Source organism: Macaca mulatta, chromosome 15 (genome assembly GCF_049350105.2).
Source record: "Macaca mulatta isolate MMU2019108-1 chromosome 15, T2T-MMU8v2.0, whole genome shotgun sequence".
Taxonomy (NCBI): domain Eukaryota; kingdom Metazoa; phylum Chordata; class Mammalia; order Primates; family Cercopithecidae; genus Macaca; species Macaca mulatta.
The window spans coordinates 78,799,990-78,820,226 of NC_133420.1; the positions used below are offsets into that span (position 1 = coordinate 78,799,990).

The following is a 20,237-nucleotide window of genomic DNA, read 5'->3' on the forward strand; positions in this document are numbered from 1 at the left end:
ACCTTATCTTTGACTATCATGGTTTTTCCTATCCCTACATATGCATAACCTCTTGGACCACACTACAGTTTTTAGGAAGCGTCCTTGTAAAAATGCAGTTTGAACAAATAAACTTCTCAGAGAGTTTGTTGGTTTCGATAAGTAAAACTCTTCTGAGAGAGTTTATTTGTCTATATGCAAATTTCATTGAACAAAATATGATTGATCTGAAAATCTTTCACGAGACAGAAGCCAGTTAAAGTAGGACAGAGACCAAAAATAAGAGGGATGGCCAGCGGGAAGAAACAGGAGCCAAGAATCAGCTATGAGTTGTCAGTGGTTCTTAGAAATAGACATGAAGATAACATGGAAACTGAAAGCCACATATAATCAGAAAACCTTATTCTGGCCAGTAGTTCCAATTTTTTTCTTAAGTCCTCTACTTGAGTTGCTGACAGGTAGTATTAGAAGAGATTAAACATTAAAGATACCCATTCTGTTCCAAAAATTTAAAAGAAGGAAGCATTCAGTGCAATCTGAATAGATGAGAGAAAATGTTATATCCTATAGTCACAGGTTGTAAAGTTAGTGCAAATATATGTATATTTATGTTTAAACAATCATTTGCCTTAAATATTTGAGATTTGAATTATGCACACATGCTCTCTGTGTTACATTGCTTGATATTCAGTTTGTCCTAATCAGCCTCAGGCAAAGAGAATTTGAATTATACATGTGTAAACTTTGCATTGAATGGTAATTAGTCTGTGCTGCTCGGTGGTACTTAATATTGAGGTTAATGGTTAATTGAAAAATTTAAAAAGCCAGTGACAGGACCCCCATATATATTATATATATATATATATCAAAAATACATTATATATTTATAATTTTTATATATTTACATATAATGTATAAAAATATCAGATAGGCTGAAAATCAGTGAAAGCTTTTAATCTGTGTCAGTGACAATTTAATGCCTGGCTGTGTATCTGAGCCACTGTTTTACATTTATTACATGTACAAACATGGAGACTGGTGATAAGACCCCCATATATATATATATATATATAAAATATATGATATATATAAATATCAGATAGATAGACTGAAAATCAGTGAAAGCTTTTATTCTGTGTCAGTGACAATTTAATATCTGGCTGTGTATCTGAGCTACTGTTTTACATTTATTACATGTACAAACATGGAGACTGGTGACAATATATTTGAACTTTGACATTTGTCATGGGCCCAGGCCAAAGAAACTGCTGCCTTAAAAACTGCTCTCTCTCCTTTTATTTTTTACATTTTATTTAAGACATTGTTATGGAATGTATTTGTCCTCATAACTTTTGTTCTCTTAGCTTAAAGATTCTTGAGGTGGTAATTACAAAAAAGGAAGGAACAAGATGTCTGGGTCACTTGCTTATACCAAGATTTGTTGAGTGGATAAAAAGGTAACAGTAGACATTCAATACCCGAACCAACATGAGAAGTAAAACATTATAAAAAGATGTATTTCTAGAGTTTTGTACCTAGCATTATATGCATGTAATTAAAAAAGGAACTTAACTTTTTATGACACAAGAAGCTGCGTCAGATACTAATGTGTACCGTAAATTTAAGAATTCCAGTTTGTTCTAAAGAAGGATTTTTAAAATACATCATGGAAGGACCTATACAGAAATTTTGTTTTCCTTCCTGGTACTAGAATATTGCTGTTTTTTAACACTTAACATTAGAGATATGTTGGTAGGTTAAAAATTGTATGCTTTTAAAGCTTATTTACAAAATATGTGTATAGTACTTCATATAGGTTGAATATTAAACAGCGATACTTGAGTGTTCTAGAGCCGTCATTAGAATACTGACTGCAAATTTTCAAAATTCAGTGGGTCAACAAGCCAGTTGAAAAAAACTCAAGGATATTAGATTTCAAAATGTTCTTCCTTAATTTAATTTGTCCATTATACTTTATTTTAATTATTCATAGTATTGCTTAACATGACAGGAAATGTCTTGTAATAGAATTTATAAAATAATGAAGTTTCAGTAATATGAATCCTATCTTTAGAATTTTCCTTTTAAATCTCAGATTATGATGTTTTCTAAGGAATTATCTAATTTGATGCATAAAAACAAGTCTTTGCTTAGTAACTTCATCCATTTTAGAATTTTGAAACCACTCCAGGAAATAAATGGAATAATTTTGTTATGTGTCATTTTGTTGTTGAACAAGTAAGCCAAAAAATGTATTAAGAAACCAAAAAATATATTTCTACTAATATAGAACAATAAGTTTTCATTTGGATATTATTTTGTGATGCTTATACATGTACCTATGTATATATTTTTCATTGTTTTGTTTTTGCGTAGACCCAATAAGTAGATTGTTTATTTTAGTGAAAAGCATAGCCCCTGCTTGCTTACTGTCCTGTGTCATGCTAGATATTTAAGGAACATAGGATTGGTTTACATATCATTGGGCTTAAGTGGGTGAGTTAGAGGTGAAAGATAATAAGCAAGCCTGAAGATGCAAATTCTAGTTGAAAATTTGGACATTTATTTGTCTTTGGTTCCATTAGGAGGTGGAAGTAAGCAAGAAAGAGCTCTTCTTTTAGTATTGATGTGGATTTTTGCATGTCCAGGATCTACTCTGTTTCTTATTCTTACTATTAATGGTAGAGGTTCACAAATATGGTAAGTATGGACTTAGATTTTGTTTCTAAACAGAAAGATTATATATAGGTTATATATTCTGATGTGTTTATATGAGTGGAAAACTTGATCACATTTAAAATGAAATAGGCAGCTATTACCTCTTTTCTCATGATCATAACACAGTAATTGCTAAAGACTTTCTAGTCCATTTGATGGTTAGGTGAAATCTTTGTTCTATTAACTTCCTTTTATCTTTTTCCTAGTGGGTGAGAGATATAGTTCTTAATTGATGAAATTTTGTACAGCATAAAAATAATTGCTTTTTATCTCAAATTGAGAATTCCTTTATTTCTTTTGGGGGGTTTTATGATTCCTTATATTGCAAAGCCATTTGAAATTTAATGTAATCTGACCTTACTGTGTGAAGCTGGGCTATTTTTCTGCCTCCTTCTCAATCTTGTTCTATAGCTGGGTGTTGTTCCCCAAATACAATCTGTGCTTTGCTCCCTGTTGTTTTAGTTTATTCTGGTCCTTGGTCTCTTTAAGTACTTTTCCATTCTTTTCATTCTAGTAATTACCTGTTTATCCTCCAGGACCTAATTCAGATGTTACTTCTTTATGAATTTTTGAACTATTCTTCGCCCTATGCTCCCAACAGAATTAAATAGTTCCCTTCTTTTGGTTGTCAACAACTATCAACCTTAGATACGTCATAGTTATTAAGAGTGGGGGCCATGTCTTATTCATCCTTGTATCTTCTTGGACAAGCAGCAGTTAACATTTGTTGAATCGAAATGTTTTAAAACTCCATGCTTCAAACGATTAAGAAAACAGCTTTCCTCATTACATTCTTTGATAATAACCTACTGTCACTATGTTACTCGCATACACTATTCTCACCTGTTATATTGTGGTTTTTGGTTTATATTAAAATGTTTTTGGTATTTTAATGATAGCTTGAGAGCAATAAAAGAAGGATCATTTTATGTAGATCTCTTTTGACTCTTCATTGCTATTTAGTTTTGAGAGTTTCATTTTCTTCTCCCTTTTTTGCAGGACCCTAATAGGAGTATTCATACCAGCAGCAGCAGCAGCAGCAGCAGCAGCAGTAGCAGCAGCAGCAGCAGCAGCAGCAGCAGTAGCAGCAGTAGCAGCAGCAGCAGCAGCAGCAGCAGCAGCAGCAGCAGTAGCAGCAGCAGCAGCAGTAGTAGTACCAGTTTTTCAAAGCCTCACAAATTAATGAAGGAGCACAAGGAAAAACCTTCTAAAGACTCCAGAGAACATAAAAGTGCCTTCAAAGAACCTTCCAGGGATCACAACAAATCTTCCAAAGAATCCTCTAAGAAACCCAAAGAAAATAAACCACTGAAAGAAGAGAAAATAGTTCCTAAGATGGCCTTCAAGGAACCTAAACCCATGTCAAAAGAGCCAAAACCAGACAGTAATTTACTCACCATCACCAGTGGACAAGATAAGAAGGCTCCTAGTAAAAGGCCACCCATTTCAGATTCTGAAGAACTCTCAGCCAAAAAAAGGAAAAAGAGTAGCTCAGAGGCTTTATTTAAAAGTTTTTCTAGCGCACCACCACTGATACTCACTTGTTCTGCTGATAAAAAACAGATAAAAGATAAATCTCATGTCAAGATGGGAAAGGTCAAAATTGAAAGTGAGACATCAGAGAAGAAGAAATCAACATTACCGCCATTTGATGATATTGTGGATCCCAATGATTCAGATGTGGAGGAGAATATATCCTCTAAATCTGATGTGAGTAGTTCTTATTGGCTTTCTTCCTTTCCCTTATTTTCAGATTTTATTTCAGATAGCTTTGTAATAAAGAATGGGGGAAGAAAATGAATGCTGAACCATAAAGTGGTAGGACAGGGGTAGATCTGGCCTAGAAATGCATTTCCTTAATTAATGGGAAGGAGGAAATGAAGTCATTAAGAAATCTGCAGATTTTTAGGCTGTTACTTAAGTTGTTAAAGGAAAGATATTTCCATAGCATAATAATGGGTCATTTGAATAGCAGCAGAAAATTTCGGTGCTCATCAAAGCTTGGTATCTGTGCTTTCCAATGAGTGATGACTTAGGAAAATGAGAAGAATATAATAAGACTTGAATACAAGGGAAAATAAATTTAAAAGAGAAACTTAGAAAATATTAGGGCTATAATATTGGTGTTTTGATCATTGGAATGAAGTGACATGTTTATGTTGATAGAAGGCTGGTGAAAGTATTTTTTTAACCAGTTTTATTGAGGCAAAATGATGTAACAATATACTACACATATTTAAAATGTATAATTTGATAAATTTTAACATTTGTGTATACCTGTAAAACCTGGCAGTGGTATTTTGAAAAGAGAATATTTAATTTTTTTCTTCATTGTTTAGCCACTGATTTGGAAGGGGTGGGGTATGTGATCTTCACTACAAGTTTTTGCTGATCAGTAGGATTATCCTTTGTGGAGGACTAAGAGAGCATCTGACCATCTAATACCCCTAAAAGGTGTTTTTTGATATTGGGGTTTAAACTTATAATTACAGATTTTCAGCAGTGGAAGGGATTTTCCGATTATCTATTTTAACCTCTGTAATAAACCTTACGCTTCTAGTGACAGGGTTGTTACTAATTCAAAAGTATTTGATAATGTTTTTGAAGAATAAACATTACTTTGAAGTTATCTCCTTACTTTCGTATTTTTTCTAATTTTGGCCTTTTTTCAGTTACTTATTAGTAATGATCAGTCCCAATAATCTCCTTACATTGGCTTGACCGTATTTCCAGGCAGTGGTCAAGGAAGCTATCTGGCTAAAAAATTACTGGCAATCTTAGAATACTTTTCTTTCTGTCCCTTGGGCTGCCCACAGATGTCTCTAGTTTAAATGCTGGCAAAGGCTAGAAGGCTGTAGTAGCAGATTTGCTGTCCCGGGTTTGCACTGTTCTGGGTAGAAAGCCAGTCAGGGTCAGGACGTGGTGCTGACACTGATCCCCAGTGGTCCACAGACCTCCCTACTCTCTATAGCTAATCTCAAAATTTTAGTAGAAGATCAGATTAGGACAGTAGCATATAAAATGCTGGACGCTGGGAAAATTTGTTCCAGTATTTGGTAAAGGCTTTATAGTCATAGTTTGTGAAATGGAGATGAGAGTTGAGTATGTTCGTTCCAATATCTCAATTATTTATTTTTCCTTCTTTGCTTCTTACCTTTCCTCTTAATTCGAAACTTATTCTTAATGCAGAAGTTACTTGGACCTTTTTTTGTGTGTTTGACTTTTGTCTCGAATCACCCTGAAATGCTTTTGGGTTGTGATTAATTAGTCTATCAAAATTGTCACATTTAGCAGCTTTGTCTTTTTATATTCTGACACTTTGCAATTCTTCTAGTATAGAGGTTTTCAAATCATGGGTTGTGATTCACTGGTGAGCTATGAAATAAATTAACATATTGCTAGCATTAAATAAATCAGAAAACATTATAATTAGTATGGACAAGTAATGGCTTACGAAAATTTTATTTCAGAGAAGGTGTGTGTGTTTCTTATAGTGGTCAAAATTTTAAAAGGCACCTTTTTAGAATGTTTACCGATTTATGAGAAGACCAAATGGCGTTCATAAGGCACCATTGAAAGCTCTTTCTACATGAAACTGTCACAGATGGTCTTTCTCTTTAGGTAACTTTGTTTATTCTCCTTTTGTCTGCCTCTTGCTCCCTCCCATTTGTATATGATTTGTAAAGTATGTCTTTCTTTTAATAAAATTCTTGTTCAATTTGATGTGTTTATTCAAAGGTATACCTTGAAAAGTCTTCTGGAATGAAGAGTTATAATTGGAAAACTTTACAGTAGGTAGTAAATTTTCAAAATGGTATATGACATATTAGAGCCACAAATCCAGTGATTACAACAATAGTTTTTGTAATGTACTCTGCATAGCATTGCAGAGAAAGCCTATAAAGACTTTCAGGTATTATTTGTGTATAAAACCCAACAACCGTACTTTGCTTATTAGTCTTCTGGTACTAGTAATGCTTTTATTGTTGTTGCTATTGGTTCAATACTTGAAAAGTAGGTAGCATAACAAAAGAGAATTAACAAAAGTGGTGTCATGTAAACCATGAACCCAAAGACCTTTCTATGAGCAAAGGAAGGTAAGAGAGAATTGAAATTCCATTTATCCAGTAGAAAAGATAGCCTTTGTTTGGACTGTCTCCTACCTGGCATCCCTCCTGCCAGCAAGACAAAAGGAACAGGGGACACTTGTAATGGAGAGCACTAAGCTATGGACTGCTATGGACTGCTGGTGCTCTCCATTAAAAGTATCCCCTGTAACCTTGGCCAGTAATTGACTTGGTAGCTTGGGGCAGGTCCAGCTTCAGGGGGACTGTGCACATTGTCCTGGTTGTGTGTCTGCCTCTGAGTAAGTGTGATTAGATGAGCTGATCTCTCTAAGGTCCTTTCCAGCTTTATTATTTGAATATGAGCCAGATTTGTATTCATTTGTGGGACATGGGGTGGTGGGTGATTTTAGATATAATGGGCAGAGATCTTGGACTTTGGAAACAGAAAAAAGACACAATTAAATCAGAAGAGTTTGAAGAATGAGGAAGGCTGGAGTGAATGATTATTTGTCTAGTATGTCTATAAAGAAAACATCTTGCCTCAGTATAGGTCTTATTGTTAAAAAGATGAACATTTTAAAGAACCTTTTCTAGAATCAAATTTGACTCCAGTTTTATATAAAAATGTCAGTAGTATTAAGATGGGTTAGGAAGCTTAGATTATTAATTGATACGGTTCTTTTTGGTAAGATTTTTGTATACTTCGTATGTGAGAAGAGAGAAAGAAGTTGGACATCCATGGTTTGTATGTCTGGCTGGTGTTTGAGGGCTCGATCACTTATTTGTTGATAAGTGAAAGGTAGGTAGATAGGTAATTAGAATTCTGCCATCTGTTGTCAGACAGGCTGTTTTAAATTTCATTGTCACCAGTGATCTTGGGCAAATAATTTAACTTTCTCTGTTTCTTAGTTTCCTCTTTTGTAAAATGGAGATCATAATAGTATCTTCTTTGTAGGATTATAATGAAAATTTGATAAATCAATCTGGGTGAAACAGTTAACACACTAGTCAAAAAAATGTTAGTTACCTATTGCTATGTATGACTTGACTTCTGGGAACCTATATAACCTGTAGCTTTGAAAGAGATTTTTTGATATTCAAAAATACTGCAGAACTCTGGTGTCCTTTTCCAAGGGTGTGGGTTTATATGCTGGAATACTTGGTACTCTAAGCCACTTTGTTTTGAATTTTGTCTTTTGTCACTTTGCTCTGGATTTTGTCATCACAGGGTATATAGTCTTGATGTTGATACGTTTCTGTTACATGATCAGTGTAAAAGTACAAGATAAAAAGGCTAAGTTTTAAGCTGAAAGATAAGCCAAAGTTTCTCAGATCTTTCAGCTTTTTAATTAAATGAGATAAAGAAGAAGAACATACCATGTACTGCATTGGGTAGACACTTGGTAGGTTTTTGTTTTTTCATTTTTGTTTTTTGCTGTTACTGTTAAAATATCCTAAGAAATGATTGGTCTTTGAGTTACTGTTAATATAACTGAAAGAATAATTTTTAAATACATTTTGTGATTATTATGTTTCCCATAAAGAGATCTAATACTGTCACATGAAAGTTTGTCAATAATTTTCCCCTACAGAAGAATTTGGTAGGGGCTCGGATAAGGTGGAGAGGCAGAAGGACTGTATTGTAGTGGGTAAGCATTTAACAAATACAGAAAGCATGATAGGGGAATGTTTTTGTTAAGAATATTTTATATTCAAGAACTGAGGCCATTCGCTTTACAGTACAGTGGTTCTTGGTTTAGGAGTTCATCTCTTTGGGGTAGATAATGTTCCACTGTACTTACTGTTTAGTAGGTAAGTGGTGACTGACACTGACAGTTGCAAAGGGAGTGTATCAGTGTCAAGTAAAGGTTTATAACTGTGTTTTTTATTAACCTGCTTAAACTTTAGTTGATAATAGGGAAAACAACAACTGTCTTTCACTTCTTCTGTAATTCCTCTGTTTTTTGTTTTTTGTATAATCTTGCTCCTGAAGAGAAGTGTATAGAGTTGATCCTGTCTTGTGATATGAAGAAGTTTGATATTCACAGCAGAGGAGGAAAAAAACAGTAAATGAAAATTGAAGTAACCGCATATGATCACATTCAGTTATGGTAGTAATTTTCTTATCGTTGCCTTCCTCTTTCTTCCCTTACTTTGAGGATTTAATCATAATTTTAAAGTGAAGGAGTAAAAAGTTTTAATGATCTTTCCCTGAAAATGAACAAATTACATTTGGTAAAATGTTACATCTTCAGCCTGCAGTGTGAGAAGAAAGTCATGTGTTTTGATAGTTTGATCTTACCAAGGGGTTTTCTGGGAGAAAACCTTCTTGAAGGAGAAAAACAAAATCTCATCAGATGGCAGCATTTTTCCCAAGGATGGATGGTGATTCCGATAAAGGATAAATGCTTTAAACCACCTTACCAGAAATTTCTTTCAAAAAGAAAAAAAGGAAGAAGGAAAAAAAAAAAAACTTCCCTTCTTTTGTTGTTTCTCATTTCCTCCCGCCCCACCCTGTTCATTGCCCTGCTTAAACTGTCTGGATCTGGTAGTAAATGTCCTGCTGTTGAAGCATTGGCCTTAGGTTTTTATGTAATGGAAGGTTGTTGCAGTCAGAGAAGAAGGTCTTTATTGTGTTTTCAAAGTGGCTTTTTAATGACTTGTAATTCCAGCACATGCAAGAGCTGTAAAGTCTGTAAGTATGGTGAGGGAGCAGCTGGAGAGGCCATTCATTAAAGGGCTGCCCCAACTCTCCAGGGGGCAGGTTCTCATTGGAGGCTCCTGTTTTCTGTGTTTTATAACTGGAGGTAAAAATACCTGAAGGGTTACAGTTCTTCCTCTGGTAAATTCTGCTCAATGTGGAACATTAATTAAAATTACCGAACAAAAGTTAACTTTGTTGGGTGCATGGAGATATTTCACCTGTCCCTATTTTCTAACACTTTTTTTTTTTTTTTGTCTGTATTGGGTGTGAACACACTGAGGAGGAGGCAGCCTCGCCAACCAGCTGTTCATTTATTCATCCATATTCCTGGTTTATTTGAAAAAAGCAGTTAAAAAGGAGATTAAAAAAAAAACAGTTAGAGGCCTTTTTGTTTCCTTGTTTCAGTACATACTAGGCCCAGTGTGGTATCTCAGTTCTTAAATTAAGTAATTCCTTAGAAGCCCTTGGATAGCAGACAGTTGTGAATACACAGGGGCTCTATCTTTGCAGAGCTGGTTGTCATCAGCAATTGGCAAAACTCAGCATTTCCACTCACATGTATTGAGCCAGAATCTCTCTTCCAATAAATTCTGTGAGCTTTCTTGAAGAGAGCTGCATCACCTATTCAATGCATTATTGTTTCTTGCTTTATGACCTATGCATTTGATGGAATTATCCCATTTGTCATTTTTAGACATAAAGCCAACAATGGGACTCAACATGGCCTTTGCAAGACTAGCTTTACCATACCACAGAGATGCCTTATAGCCATAGCTAAACTTGAGTGTTTAGCCTGTGTTAGTCACCCTTCTATGTACTTAACATGATTTCACTCACTCACCCTTCAAGACAGCTCTGTAAAATAGGTATTATTATTATTATTATTATTATTATTGCCATTTTATAGATGAGGAAGCTGAGGCTCCAAGACGAAGAATCTTCCCCAAGGTTGCCATCTTTAAAAGTGATGGAGCTAGGATTTGAACCCACTTGGTAGGTAGCGTACCTACCTAAGAGGAGGTTGGTGATAAAACAAATCTTATTCTTCCTTGGATTCTTACTAAAATTGTATAGGTGTGCTTCATGAAGTTGGCAGTGCTGCTGGGAAAGCCTTCAATATCTCATATTGTCCCCCATATGAATCCTGTTTCTTTGACCTATTGGTTTGGGCTTTACCAGTGGCCTTCAGGAGGTGACAGGTTGTCCTCATAGGTGGATTTGGCATGCACAGCCAGGATTGAGGGAAGAGCTATGAAACATCCAGGAGCCTCTAGCTTCTTATACGTCCCCCTTAAAATAAAACTGACTCTCTTGGGTCTAGATTGCACCTTATTATACTATATCAGGATTATTTTTCTGCCTCCAGAGTTTTTCCCATGTGCTTTTGCAAGAGAATTTATGTTTCACAGAGCTGAGCTGCAATATCAACCTTTCCCAGAAGATGCCACCAAATAACAAATGGTGTCCTCCAGTTTGGAGACTCCTTTCTGAATTTTCTAGTTAAATTTTGTAAATTCATGTTATAACCTCTCTAAGTTATTAAAAATGTAGGCTGTGCTTTCTTTGAATTAGGAGACAAGATAATGCAGTGGTAGGAGTAGAGGGTTGTTTTCTTTTAGTGTCTATGTAATTATTTAACCAAGTTTGAGAAATTGTTCTCAGTGGGTTACAATTTATGACTGTAAACTTTGCAAGCAGTGTCAAGGTCCACAAAGAAAAATCACCCCAAGCGGCTTCCTTAGGTCACCAAAGGTGATTGTGCAGTGATCTATTTCCAGATAAAGTCAAAGATCCTTCTATTAAGCAGGATAAAATGGAGAAGCATTTACTAAAATGTTTGAATACAACACTTTTTATCTTTGAATTCTGAAAATATAGAGGTTAGGGATGTGGGAGTACAGGGATAGGAAGAAATATTCAGAATCTGTGACACAGAAAAGGTAATTTTCTTGCCTTTCATGGTCATAGAAGGAAAATACATATATGTGGGCCTCAGATATTACTTTAAATAAGTAGAGAAAGAAATAAATTACTAGAGTGCCCCTGGTTTGAGACCTCAGTGCTTAGAATCATAGTACTGGTTTTTAAAAAATAAATTGCTGACTTTTGCTTTATTATGTGACCCTCCTATGTTTTTTAAGTATGATAAACCATCATGTCACTTTAAGTTACTAAAAACACTTTCTTCTAGATGTGTTTAATGGATTGTAATATTCTTTGATTAATGATGTTCAGTAAAACTTAAAAATATGTATGCGGTAGGTACTTCCTATGTACAGGCACTGCATTAGGTGGTGCAGATAGTACAAAGTTAGAATTTAAGCTGGTCTTTGAAGGAAAGAGGCATGAATTAGTAGAGATGAGGGTGTGGGGTCAGTGGGAGAAGACTTTCTATTTGTTTTTGAGACAGGGTCTCACTATATGGCCCAGACTGGTCTCAAGCTCCTGGACTTTAGTGATCCTTCTGCCTCAGCCTCCCAGGTAGCTGCTGGGGCTACAGGAGAAGGCTTTTTTTCTTTTTCTTTATTTCTTTTTTTTTCTTTTTTTTTTTTTTTAGGTGGAGTCTCGCTCTGTTCTCCAGGCTGGATTGCAGTGGTGCAATCTCGGCTCACTGCAGTCTCTGCCTCCTGGGTTCAAGCAATTCTCCAGCCTCAGCCTCCTGAGTAGCTGGAACCACAGGTGTGCACCGCCATGCCCTGCTAATTTTTGTATTTTTAATAGAGACAGGGTTTCACCATGTTGGCCAGGCTGGTCTCAAACTCCTGACATCAGGGATCCACCCTCCTCGGCCTCCCAACGTGCTGGGATTACAGACATGAGCCACCACACCTGGCCAGAAGGCATTCTTGATAAGAGGAAACAACTTGGAAAAAAAAACTGATGACAAATTGTGTAAATAGTTTGTGTTGTCCTCTCTGAGAATGAAGAAGAATCTCATAAATAAAATCCTGCAGTTAATTTATCAAACGAGTTTATTGGGAACGAAAGAAGCCTTATTGAACTCTCCTCCCTCCATGGTAGATATGTGCAGGACTCTTTTATTTTATATATTCTTAATCTATACACTAGGTAAGATAGCTTTTGTTCTCATCTTACAGGTGTGGAAGTGACAGAGCAAGAATTCGAATCCAGGTCTGAAAAATGTCAAAATTCATGCTTCTTGTATTGTACCACTGATTAAAGCTTGTTCAGAGGGAAGTCATGTCGAATTAAAACCACTGTAATATTGACTAAACGTTTTTGAGAACATAAAATTTAGTAGTGTTAACTTTCCCATCATCTGACATCCTCTGACCATCTGGTAGTGGTGTCACATTCCAGTGAAAAGGGAAGACTAAGAAATAAAATGTAGCCACAGTACTTGGAAACTTGGGTGTGAGTAATGGATGCAGAGGAGACTCTGGCATGATTTCTAAAATGCTGATTGAGTCTTGCTTTATATAACCTAATGTCATTTTCCGAGAAGCAGAATTGCAGAAAGTACTGAAAAGCTGTGGTACCTTAGACTCTGTCTAAGGGAACTTTTCCGTAATGTAGTATCTTATTAGGTTGTTTCATATATCTCATTTCTAGGGCCAAGGACATGGCCAGTGTTACTATGAGGGGTCCCACCTATTGTATTGATATTATATTGTGTTTTCTAAAGGTTGCATTCATGCATCTCCAAGTAGATTATGTCAGAAAAAACATTATAATAAAAGAAATAAAGGTCGCACTCATGAAGGATCTGAGGAAGGAAGGTAGGGCTTCTGTGTCCTGGAACATAGCCATACCTGGCCAGTCAGTTATCTTTGTGGGCTCAGTAGGAGTGGTCCAGGAAGTATAGCACAAGAGTCTACACTTGGAATAAAAAGACTAGACAGGCTGGGCACAGTGGCTGATGCGTATAATCCCAGTGCTTTGGGAGGCCATGGTAGGAGGATTGCTTGAAGCCAGGAGTTCAAGACCAGCCTGGGCAACAGAGCGAGACCATGTCTCCACAAAAAAAATTTAAAAATTAGCTGGGTGTGGTGGTGCATGCCTGTGCTCCTAGCCACTCGAGACTGAGGCAGAAGGATTGCTTGAACTCAGGAGTTTTAGGCTGCAGTGAGCTATGATCACATCACTGCACTCCAGCATAGGCAGCAGAGTGAGACCGTTTCAAAAACAAAAACTAAAACTAAACAGGTTTAGCTTAATAGTAGAGAACTATAAAATGTGGATTTAATAATCAATAATGCTCACCTTATTATAGATGCAAATTGCCATTCAAGTATTAGTTCAAGCAAAATATTAATGATGTCATAGATGAAGACAGCTTTTGTTTGGTAATTTTATAAACTGCATTCTGTGAAGACCTGATGTTGGCAGGGGTTCTTGTAAAGATTGGGAGGCAAAGCTGCAGTCTAGGAACCTAGTGATTTATAATACATGCCCACAGAATGTGTTTTTATTCCTTCATATATTTCTAAAACATCGTTTCCTATTTGGCCTAACCCTTCATTTTATTGGGAATAAAAGCAGAGTCTTTCTCAAAGTCCACCCTAGTATCTGACTGGACGCGGTGGCTCACACCTATAATCCCAGCACTTTGGGAGGCTAAGGTGAGTGGATAGCTTGAGTCTAGGAGTTCAAGACCAGTCTGGGCAACATGGAGAAACCTCATCTCTACAAAAAAATACAAAAATTAGCCGGGTGTGGTGGTTCATACCTGTAGTCCTGGCTACTTGGGAGGCTGAGGTGGGAGAATTGTCTGAGCCCAGGAAGTTGAGGCTGCAGTGAGCCATGATTGTGCTACTATACTCCAGCCTGGTCAATGTGAGTGAGATACTGTTTCTTAAAAACAATAAAAAAGTTTAGTATCTGATAAATTCTACTCAAGATAACCTAATGCATTTTTAGTAATATAAAGTATTCACTCTATTTTCAAGTGTCCTTCTAGTTCACATTATTTTGCAGCATTATTTTAATTTAAAGTGAGCCTCAGACTTGTTGATCTTGTGGTGGGTTATTTTAAAGTGCTAGGTTGTCTGATGATCTTAGTTAAGAATCAGACAGGGCTAGCACATTTACTGTTGTTTACCAAGCCTGCTGTCATTGTCCACCAGCTTTCAGAGACTTGTAGCAAGTCACTTCCTCCCCTTTAAAGATAAGTCATGCAGAGTCCTCTGTGTTTTGTATAATAAACCAATGAGCCTCATAGTTTGCCTCCTCCAAAAAAAAAAAAAACAAGATTTGAAGGAGGGAAGTTGTGTGTTATATGCCACCCATCTCTTTATCTTCATTGGGCCTGTAGATACATTAACAGCTCTGTGGTCTCTCTTCTCTATTTAGAAAACCTCTCAAGGCATAGGTACTCTTTTTGAAGGTTTAAGAACAAGTTTAGAAATCACATACAGTTTCATACAGCATTTATTTCATGATTTAGATAATCATAGAGTTTTTAGAACAAGGAACTTCAGAAATCTCATTCAACAACTTGAATTTTGCAGAAGAGAACTGAAGGCCAAGTTTAATAACTTGCTCAAGATCCTAGGGGTCTCATTGTTTTTTTTAAAAAAAGGGGGCCCTAGGATGCAGGCCCCCAATTGGCATGCCATTATAGATCATTTCCAATTTGCAGTGGTTCGCACATCCATCACTCACTTTCCCAAACTCTCCTCCTCTAGAACATTTTAAAGTGGTTCCTAGTGAGTTGTTACCATCTAAAAACTAGCCCTTACACACTTATTTAAGCCTGTCAAGCATATGACCAATGTGACCTCTTGGTCCTGCATCTCAGCCTGTGCCCCTATGTTGAATGAATGAACCTCATATTTCATATCCCCAGCGGAATTCCACCTGCAGTGCTTCACGTCTTGTCTAAAAAGGGGTAGGGTGTAAGTCCCAAAGGGTGTTATGGAAGTTAATTGGTGAGAAATTTGATAGACTTTGTGTCCTGGTCATCCTTTATTGTCTCTGGGGTATTGCCTACCAGAATAATCATGACTTGATGTATTTAAGGGGGAAGAAAAATCACTAGGCAAAACAGAAAATGACACATTTAGGTATCTGGCAAATCAAATGTCTTACTATTGTTTCATAATAAAAACATGGAAAGAGGTTTTAAAAACTCCAGTGTAAATGAAGCCTTTACTTGGACAAACTGCTGTTCTCAGCAGACGAAACCCAAATCCTCCTCTCTTCCACCCTCTAGGTTCTTCAGTATCTGACTCTGTCCTGGATGGTTCTCCTTAGTCTATCTACAAATATAACGAGTCATCCTTCAAAGCAAACATACCTCCCTATAACTTTCCAGTGAACTCTGGTGCTTTTTAGATTATGGCGCCTTCATTTCCTTTCTTTCTCTGATGGACATCTCAAAAGCTCCCTTATTCCTCAACCCATTGTGGTCTAGTTTTTGCTCTTGAAACTGTACTTAAAACTACCACTGGAAAAGTTCACTAGTGCCTTCCAGATCCTAATGTAGAAACCATCTCCTAAGCATTGACTTTGACCTTACTGGCACTTTTGACTGACTTTTTGCTTGATTCCTTGACTCTATCATACCTACCTTAATCTCACTCTGTGTGAGTCTTCTTTACCTCCTGACCTTCCTCTACCACCATTAAGTTAGCCATTCTGAGTTTCTCCTTTTCTATTATGTAGTTGGTCCCTAGACAATCACCTGTTACCAATATATTTTTTATATCTTCTTCAACACCAACTATTCTCAAAAGCTACCAACTGGACAATTCTGATCAATAGGTACTGGAAATAGAACAGATACCCAGGTACAACATATTCTAAAATATCTCTTGCAGACACTGCTAGTTATCTATTTAATATCCATTATCCTCTTCTCCTAACTAACATAATTTTCATTTTATTAGAGCAGTAATATGCCTAACAAAAAAATTTCCCCAGCTTTCCTTGCAGTTAGACACTATTCTGTGACTGAATCTGGCTAATGAGATATAAATGGCAGTTACTAGGTAGTAATTACAGGGAAGTTCCTTAAAAAGAAGCTGACTCACCTGGCTTGTACCATTTTTGTCTTTCCTTCTTCTGCTTCTTGCCTGGAACTTGGAAGTGATGGCTGGTGCTGTAGCTGCCACATTGTTAGAAGCATACACAAAGTATGGAGGAACACAAAGGAAGAGACTGGATTCCTGATTCTTGACCTTGTAGAGCTGCCATGCTGATCCTGTCTATCATACCGGGTTTCTCATTTAATGAAAAAAACGATGTTAATTCATATATACATTACTACCAGGTGGGCATACTCCCTAACTGATTTAGCTGCACCCATTATCCCAAAACACCTTCCTGTGTTTTCTAATTAGGTAAATATATATTCTGTCTATTTTTATTAACCTAAATTAGAAATATCAGTTATTATTAAACATATTTTTTCAAAAAATACTTATTGTCTATTATGGGTTATTAGGCACTGGAGATAATACAGTGCTTAAGATAGGAGCAGAGCTTTACCTTCATGTAAGAGGAAATCTATAATTTTAGGTAGTGATTGATGCTATGAAAATTATTTCTTTTCCCTCATATCTTATTTCATTTGGTTATGATTTCTTATCAGGTTTGCTCCAAAAATATCTGTGACTCTCCCTTTTTCTCCTCCTCCTGCTTCTATTCAGCACTTGGTTTGGATTCTCATCACATTAACTCAGTTGAGGTTGGAGATTTTGAGTTGTTCTTCCTATCTCCTATCTCTTTCCTTTCTCAGGTTCTTCTCTACAAAACTTTCTAAAATACAAATTCTAGAAGAAAGTATGCAAAAGGATATAAATCAGTTAGTTAAAATGATGGTGTTATGGGTCACTTTCAAAATATTATCTTCACAATTGGCATTTTAATGAAACATTCCATAGTTTCAAAACTATGGACTAAGCACCAAATTCTCTTCAACATGTTTTTTTTTTTTTTTCCTTTTTGTAATCCTTCATTATGAAGATTTTCAAGTATACATGAAATACACAAAATAGTAAACCCTTCATGGACCATCACTCAGCTTCAACAATTATTAATGGATGGTCAGTTTTGTTTCATCTGTAGTGCCATCTTCTCCTAGCCTGGTATGATTTTTAATAAGATCCAAGACATATTATTTCACTTATAAGTATTTTAATATGAGTCTTTAAAAGATAAGGACTTTTTAAAAAACAGAACTAAATACCATGATCACATCTAAAGTAATTAGTTAAGTCTTAATATCATCAAATATCTAGCCACTGGACAAATTTCCAATGGAATCAAAATGTCATAAGTTTCTTTTTCTCTACGTTTTGTTTGAATTGAAATCTAAATAAAGTTCACATCTTGCAATTTGTAAAAGTATTACATTTCTTTAATCTATAGGTTCTCCCTCATCTCTCTTTTTTCACATGAAGGTACAAGAGGAGAAAAACTCGGTTGTCATAGAATTTCTGGTTTTGGGTTTTGTTGACAGTATCTTCATGGTGTATTTTCTGTAAGTCAGTAGTCAAAGTTAGAATCATGGTCAGAGTCATGTTAGGTTTTTTTGTTTGTTTTAGTTTTGTTTTTCTGGGCCAGACCATCTCATGGGTAGATTATATTCTTTCATTAGGAGGCCTATAATGTAAGGTTATCTCTTTTTTTATGATGTTAGCAACTACTGATGCTCATTGCTGTAAGTGTTAATTCATTAGGGGTTGTGAAATGCTGACATTTTTGTTCCATCATTGTTCCTTCATTTATCTCCCGGAGTTCATCTATAAAAAGAAACTGCCCCTTATCTACATTTTCCCCCCAAACCAGCAGTAGTTTGTATAGAAAAGTAAAACACGGTGCTTGATTCTTTCCATTTATTTGTTTCAAAAGAATGACTTTGGTTCCCTAGCAGCCTCCATCAGTTTCAAATGCTTCGAATTATTTTTTAAGTATTGCTTTTAAGCCTTCTCCAGTCTGACCTGTTCATCCTTATCTTTCTTTCATCTCCCCTGTATTTTAGTCATCCTAAAATATTAACAATCCATGATTCCTTGACTGTTCCATGCTGTTTTATGTCCCAGTGTATTACCCTTAGTCCTTTATGACCTGGTTGTCTTTCACTTATTCTTTGAAGCTTTTCTAAATAATCTGCCACACCCCAACTAACCCCTCCCTCCTTTGTGCATCTACCATTTATACAGTTTATGTATACTTTGATGATGATTGTTTTTCCCTCATGTTAAAGTGTGTTTCTCCTGACCGGTGGACTATTTTGAGGGTAGACTCTGTCTCTTAATTTTCTAATCTCACAGTTCTTTGCATGGTCCCTGGCACTTAATTGGCACTCAAGAAATACTCAGTTAAATAGTGCTAAGATGTATTAATATATGTGTATGTATTTATAGTTAAGACTTCTCTTAAGTCATTGATGCTTGTCTAGTCGAGGAGTCTTAACTATAAATATGTCTGTGTAATCTGGAGATGGGATTTTTTGTCTGTCCTCTTTATGGAGGTGGAGTAGACAGGTCACATGAGTGAGAGAGCTCCCCGTACAAACAATACAAGTCTTGACCCTCTCAGAGGTACACAGTACAGGGTGTAAGCCACCCTTATGCAAATAAGTTTATATAACAAAATCCTGGGATAAACTGGAGGTCACAGTAAGCAAGTTGCATAAATTGGATTTCACTCTTACCTGCCCTTGCAGCCCCTTGCCTTTGTGTTGGAGTATATAAGCCAGCCAAGGAGTGTGTAGCTCTTGAAAACTGCAACAGAAAGACAAGAGAATTTTTTTTTTAGCTTATTTCACCATGAAGGCTATTAAACCACAAAAATAACACAGGGGCGGCAAGGACCACAAACTAATCTTTTATTGAGACAGCAGAGGGATGTCAGAGTCTAAAATCTCGAAACATTTGCTTCTCTATTTTAAAAAAGCAAATAGTTTTCAGAGAAATTTCAATAACAGGATGTTGCAGTGAAAGAAATTTCTGCCTCCCTATTTCCTATAGGGGCTGTGCAGAGGCATGATAACATGAAAGTTATATGGCCACCTTGTTTTTGCTGTCTTTGTGATCATGAAATATGATTATATTCCCTCCAATGTTTACAGTGCTCTTGAAATTATTGGAACGGGTAAAATGCCACTTGTATACCGTGTAAAAGGGGCTTGCTCCCCCCACCTCCCCCAACCTCTGTTTCCTCAGGTTCCATAATTGTCAAGACAGAATAGCTTTAAATTAATAAGCTTAATTTGGCTGTTAAATATTTATTAAATCATCACATCTGAGTAACTACAACCATATAATTAAATGTTTATTGTAGCCATGTAGTTCATGCCTATAATCCCAACATTTGAGAAGCCGAGGCAGGAGGACTGCTTGAAGCCAAGAGTTTGAGACCAGCCTGGGCAACAAAGGGAGACTCTCTAAAAAAAACTAAAAAGTAAGCTGAGTGTGGTGGCACACACCAGCTGCTTGAGAGGCTGAGGTGAGGGATTACTTGAACCCAGGAGTTCAAGACTGCATGAGCTGTCCTTGTACCACTACACTCCAGCCTGAGTGAGACCCTGTCCAAAAATTTTAAAAATTAAAAATGTTCATTGTATATGCAGAAGAATGAATGAAAAAAATGCAAAATATATAAGTTTCTAACTACAAAGGGCAAGTACTGTGAAAAAGAGTTATATTGAACACTAGCATAGTGAGAGAAACAAGATGTGGAAGATGAAGTTAGTTCTCCTAAAAAATTAGGATCTTAGTTGTGTCTTTGTTGGCACTTGTATTTGGAAATATATATATATTTAATCATATTCATTGGATACACTGTAGCATTTCTAAGAG

General features: G+C 36.2%; 1 protein-coding gene across 2 annotated transcripts in view; it reads left to right on the forward strand.

Annotated features, from left to right (window-relative positions):
* MLLT3 (MLLT3 super elongation complex subunit) overlaps nt 1-20,237 on the forward strand; it is a 285,685-nt gene that overhangs the window by 214,047 nt on the left and 51,401 nt on the right. For both annotated transcript variants that reach the window (XM_001108646.5, XM_015117619.3), the window contains exon 5: nt 3,697-4,407. In XM_001108646.5, the coding sequence (XP_001108646.5) occupies nt 3,697-4,407 (711 nt within the window). The remainder of the gene's footprint in view (nt 1-3,696; nt 4,408-20,237) is intronic.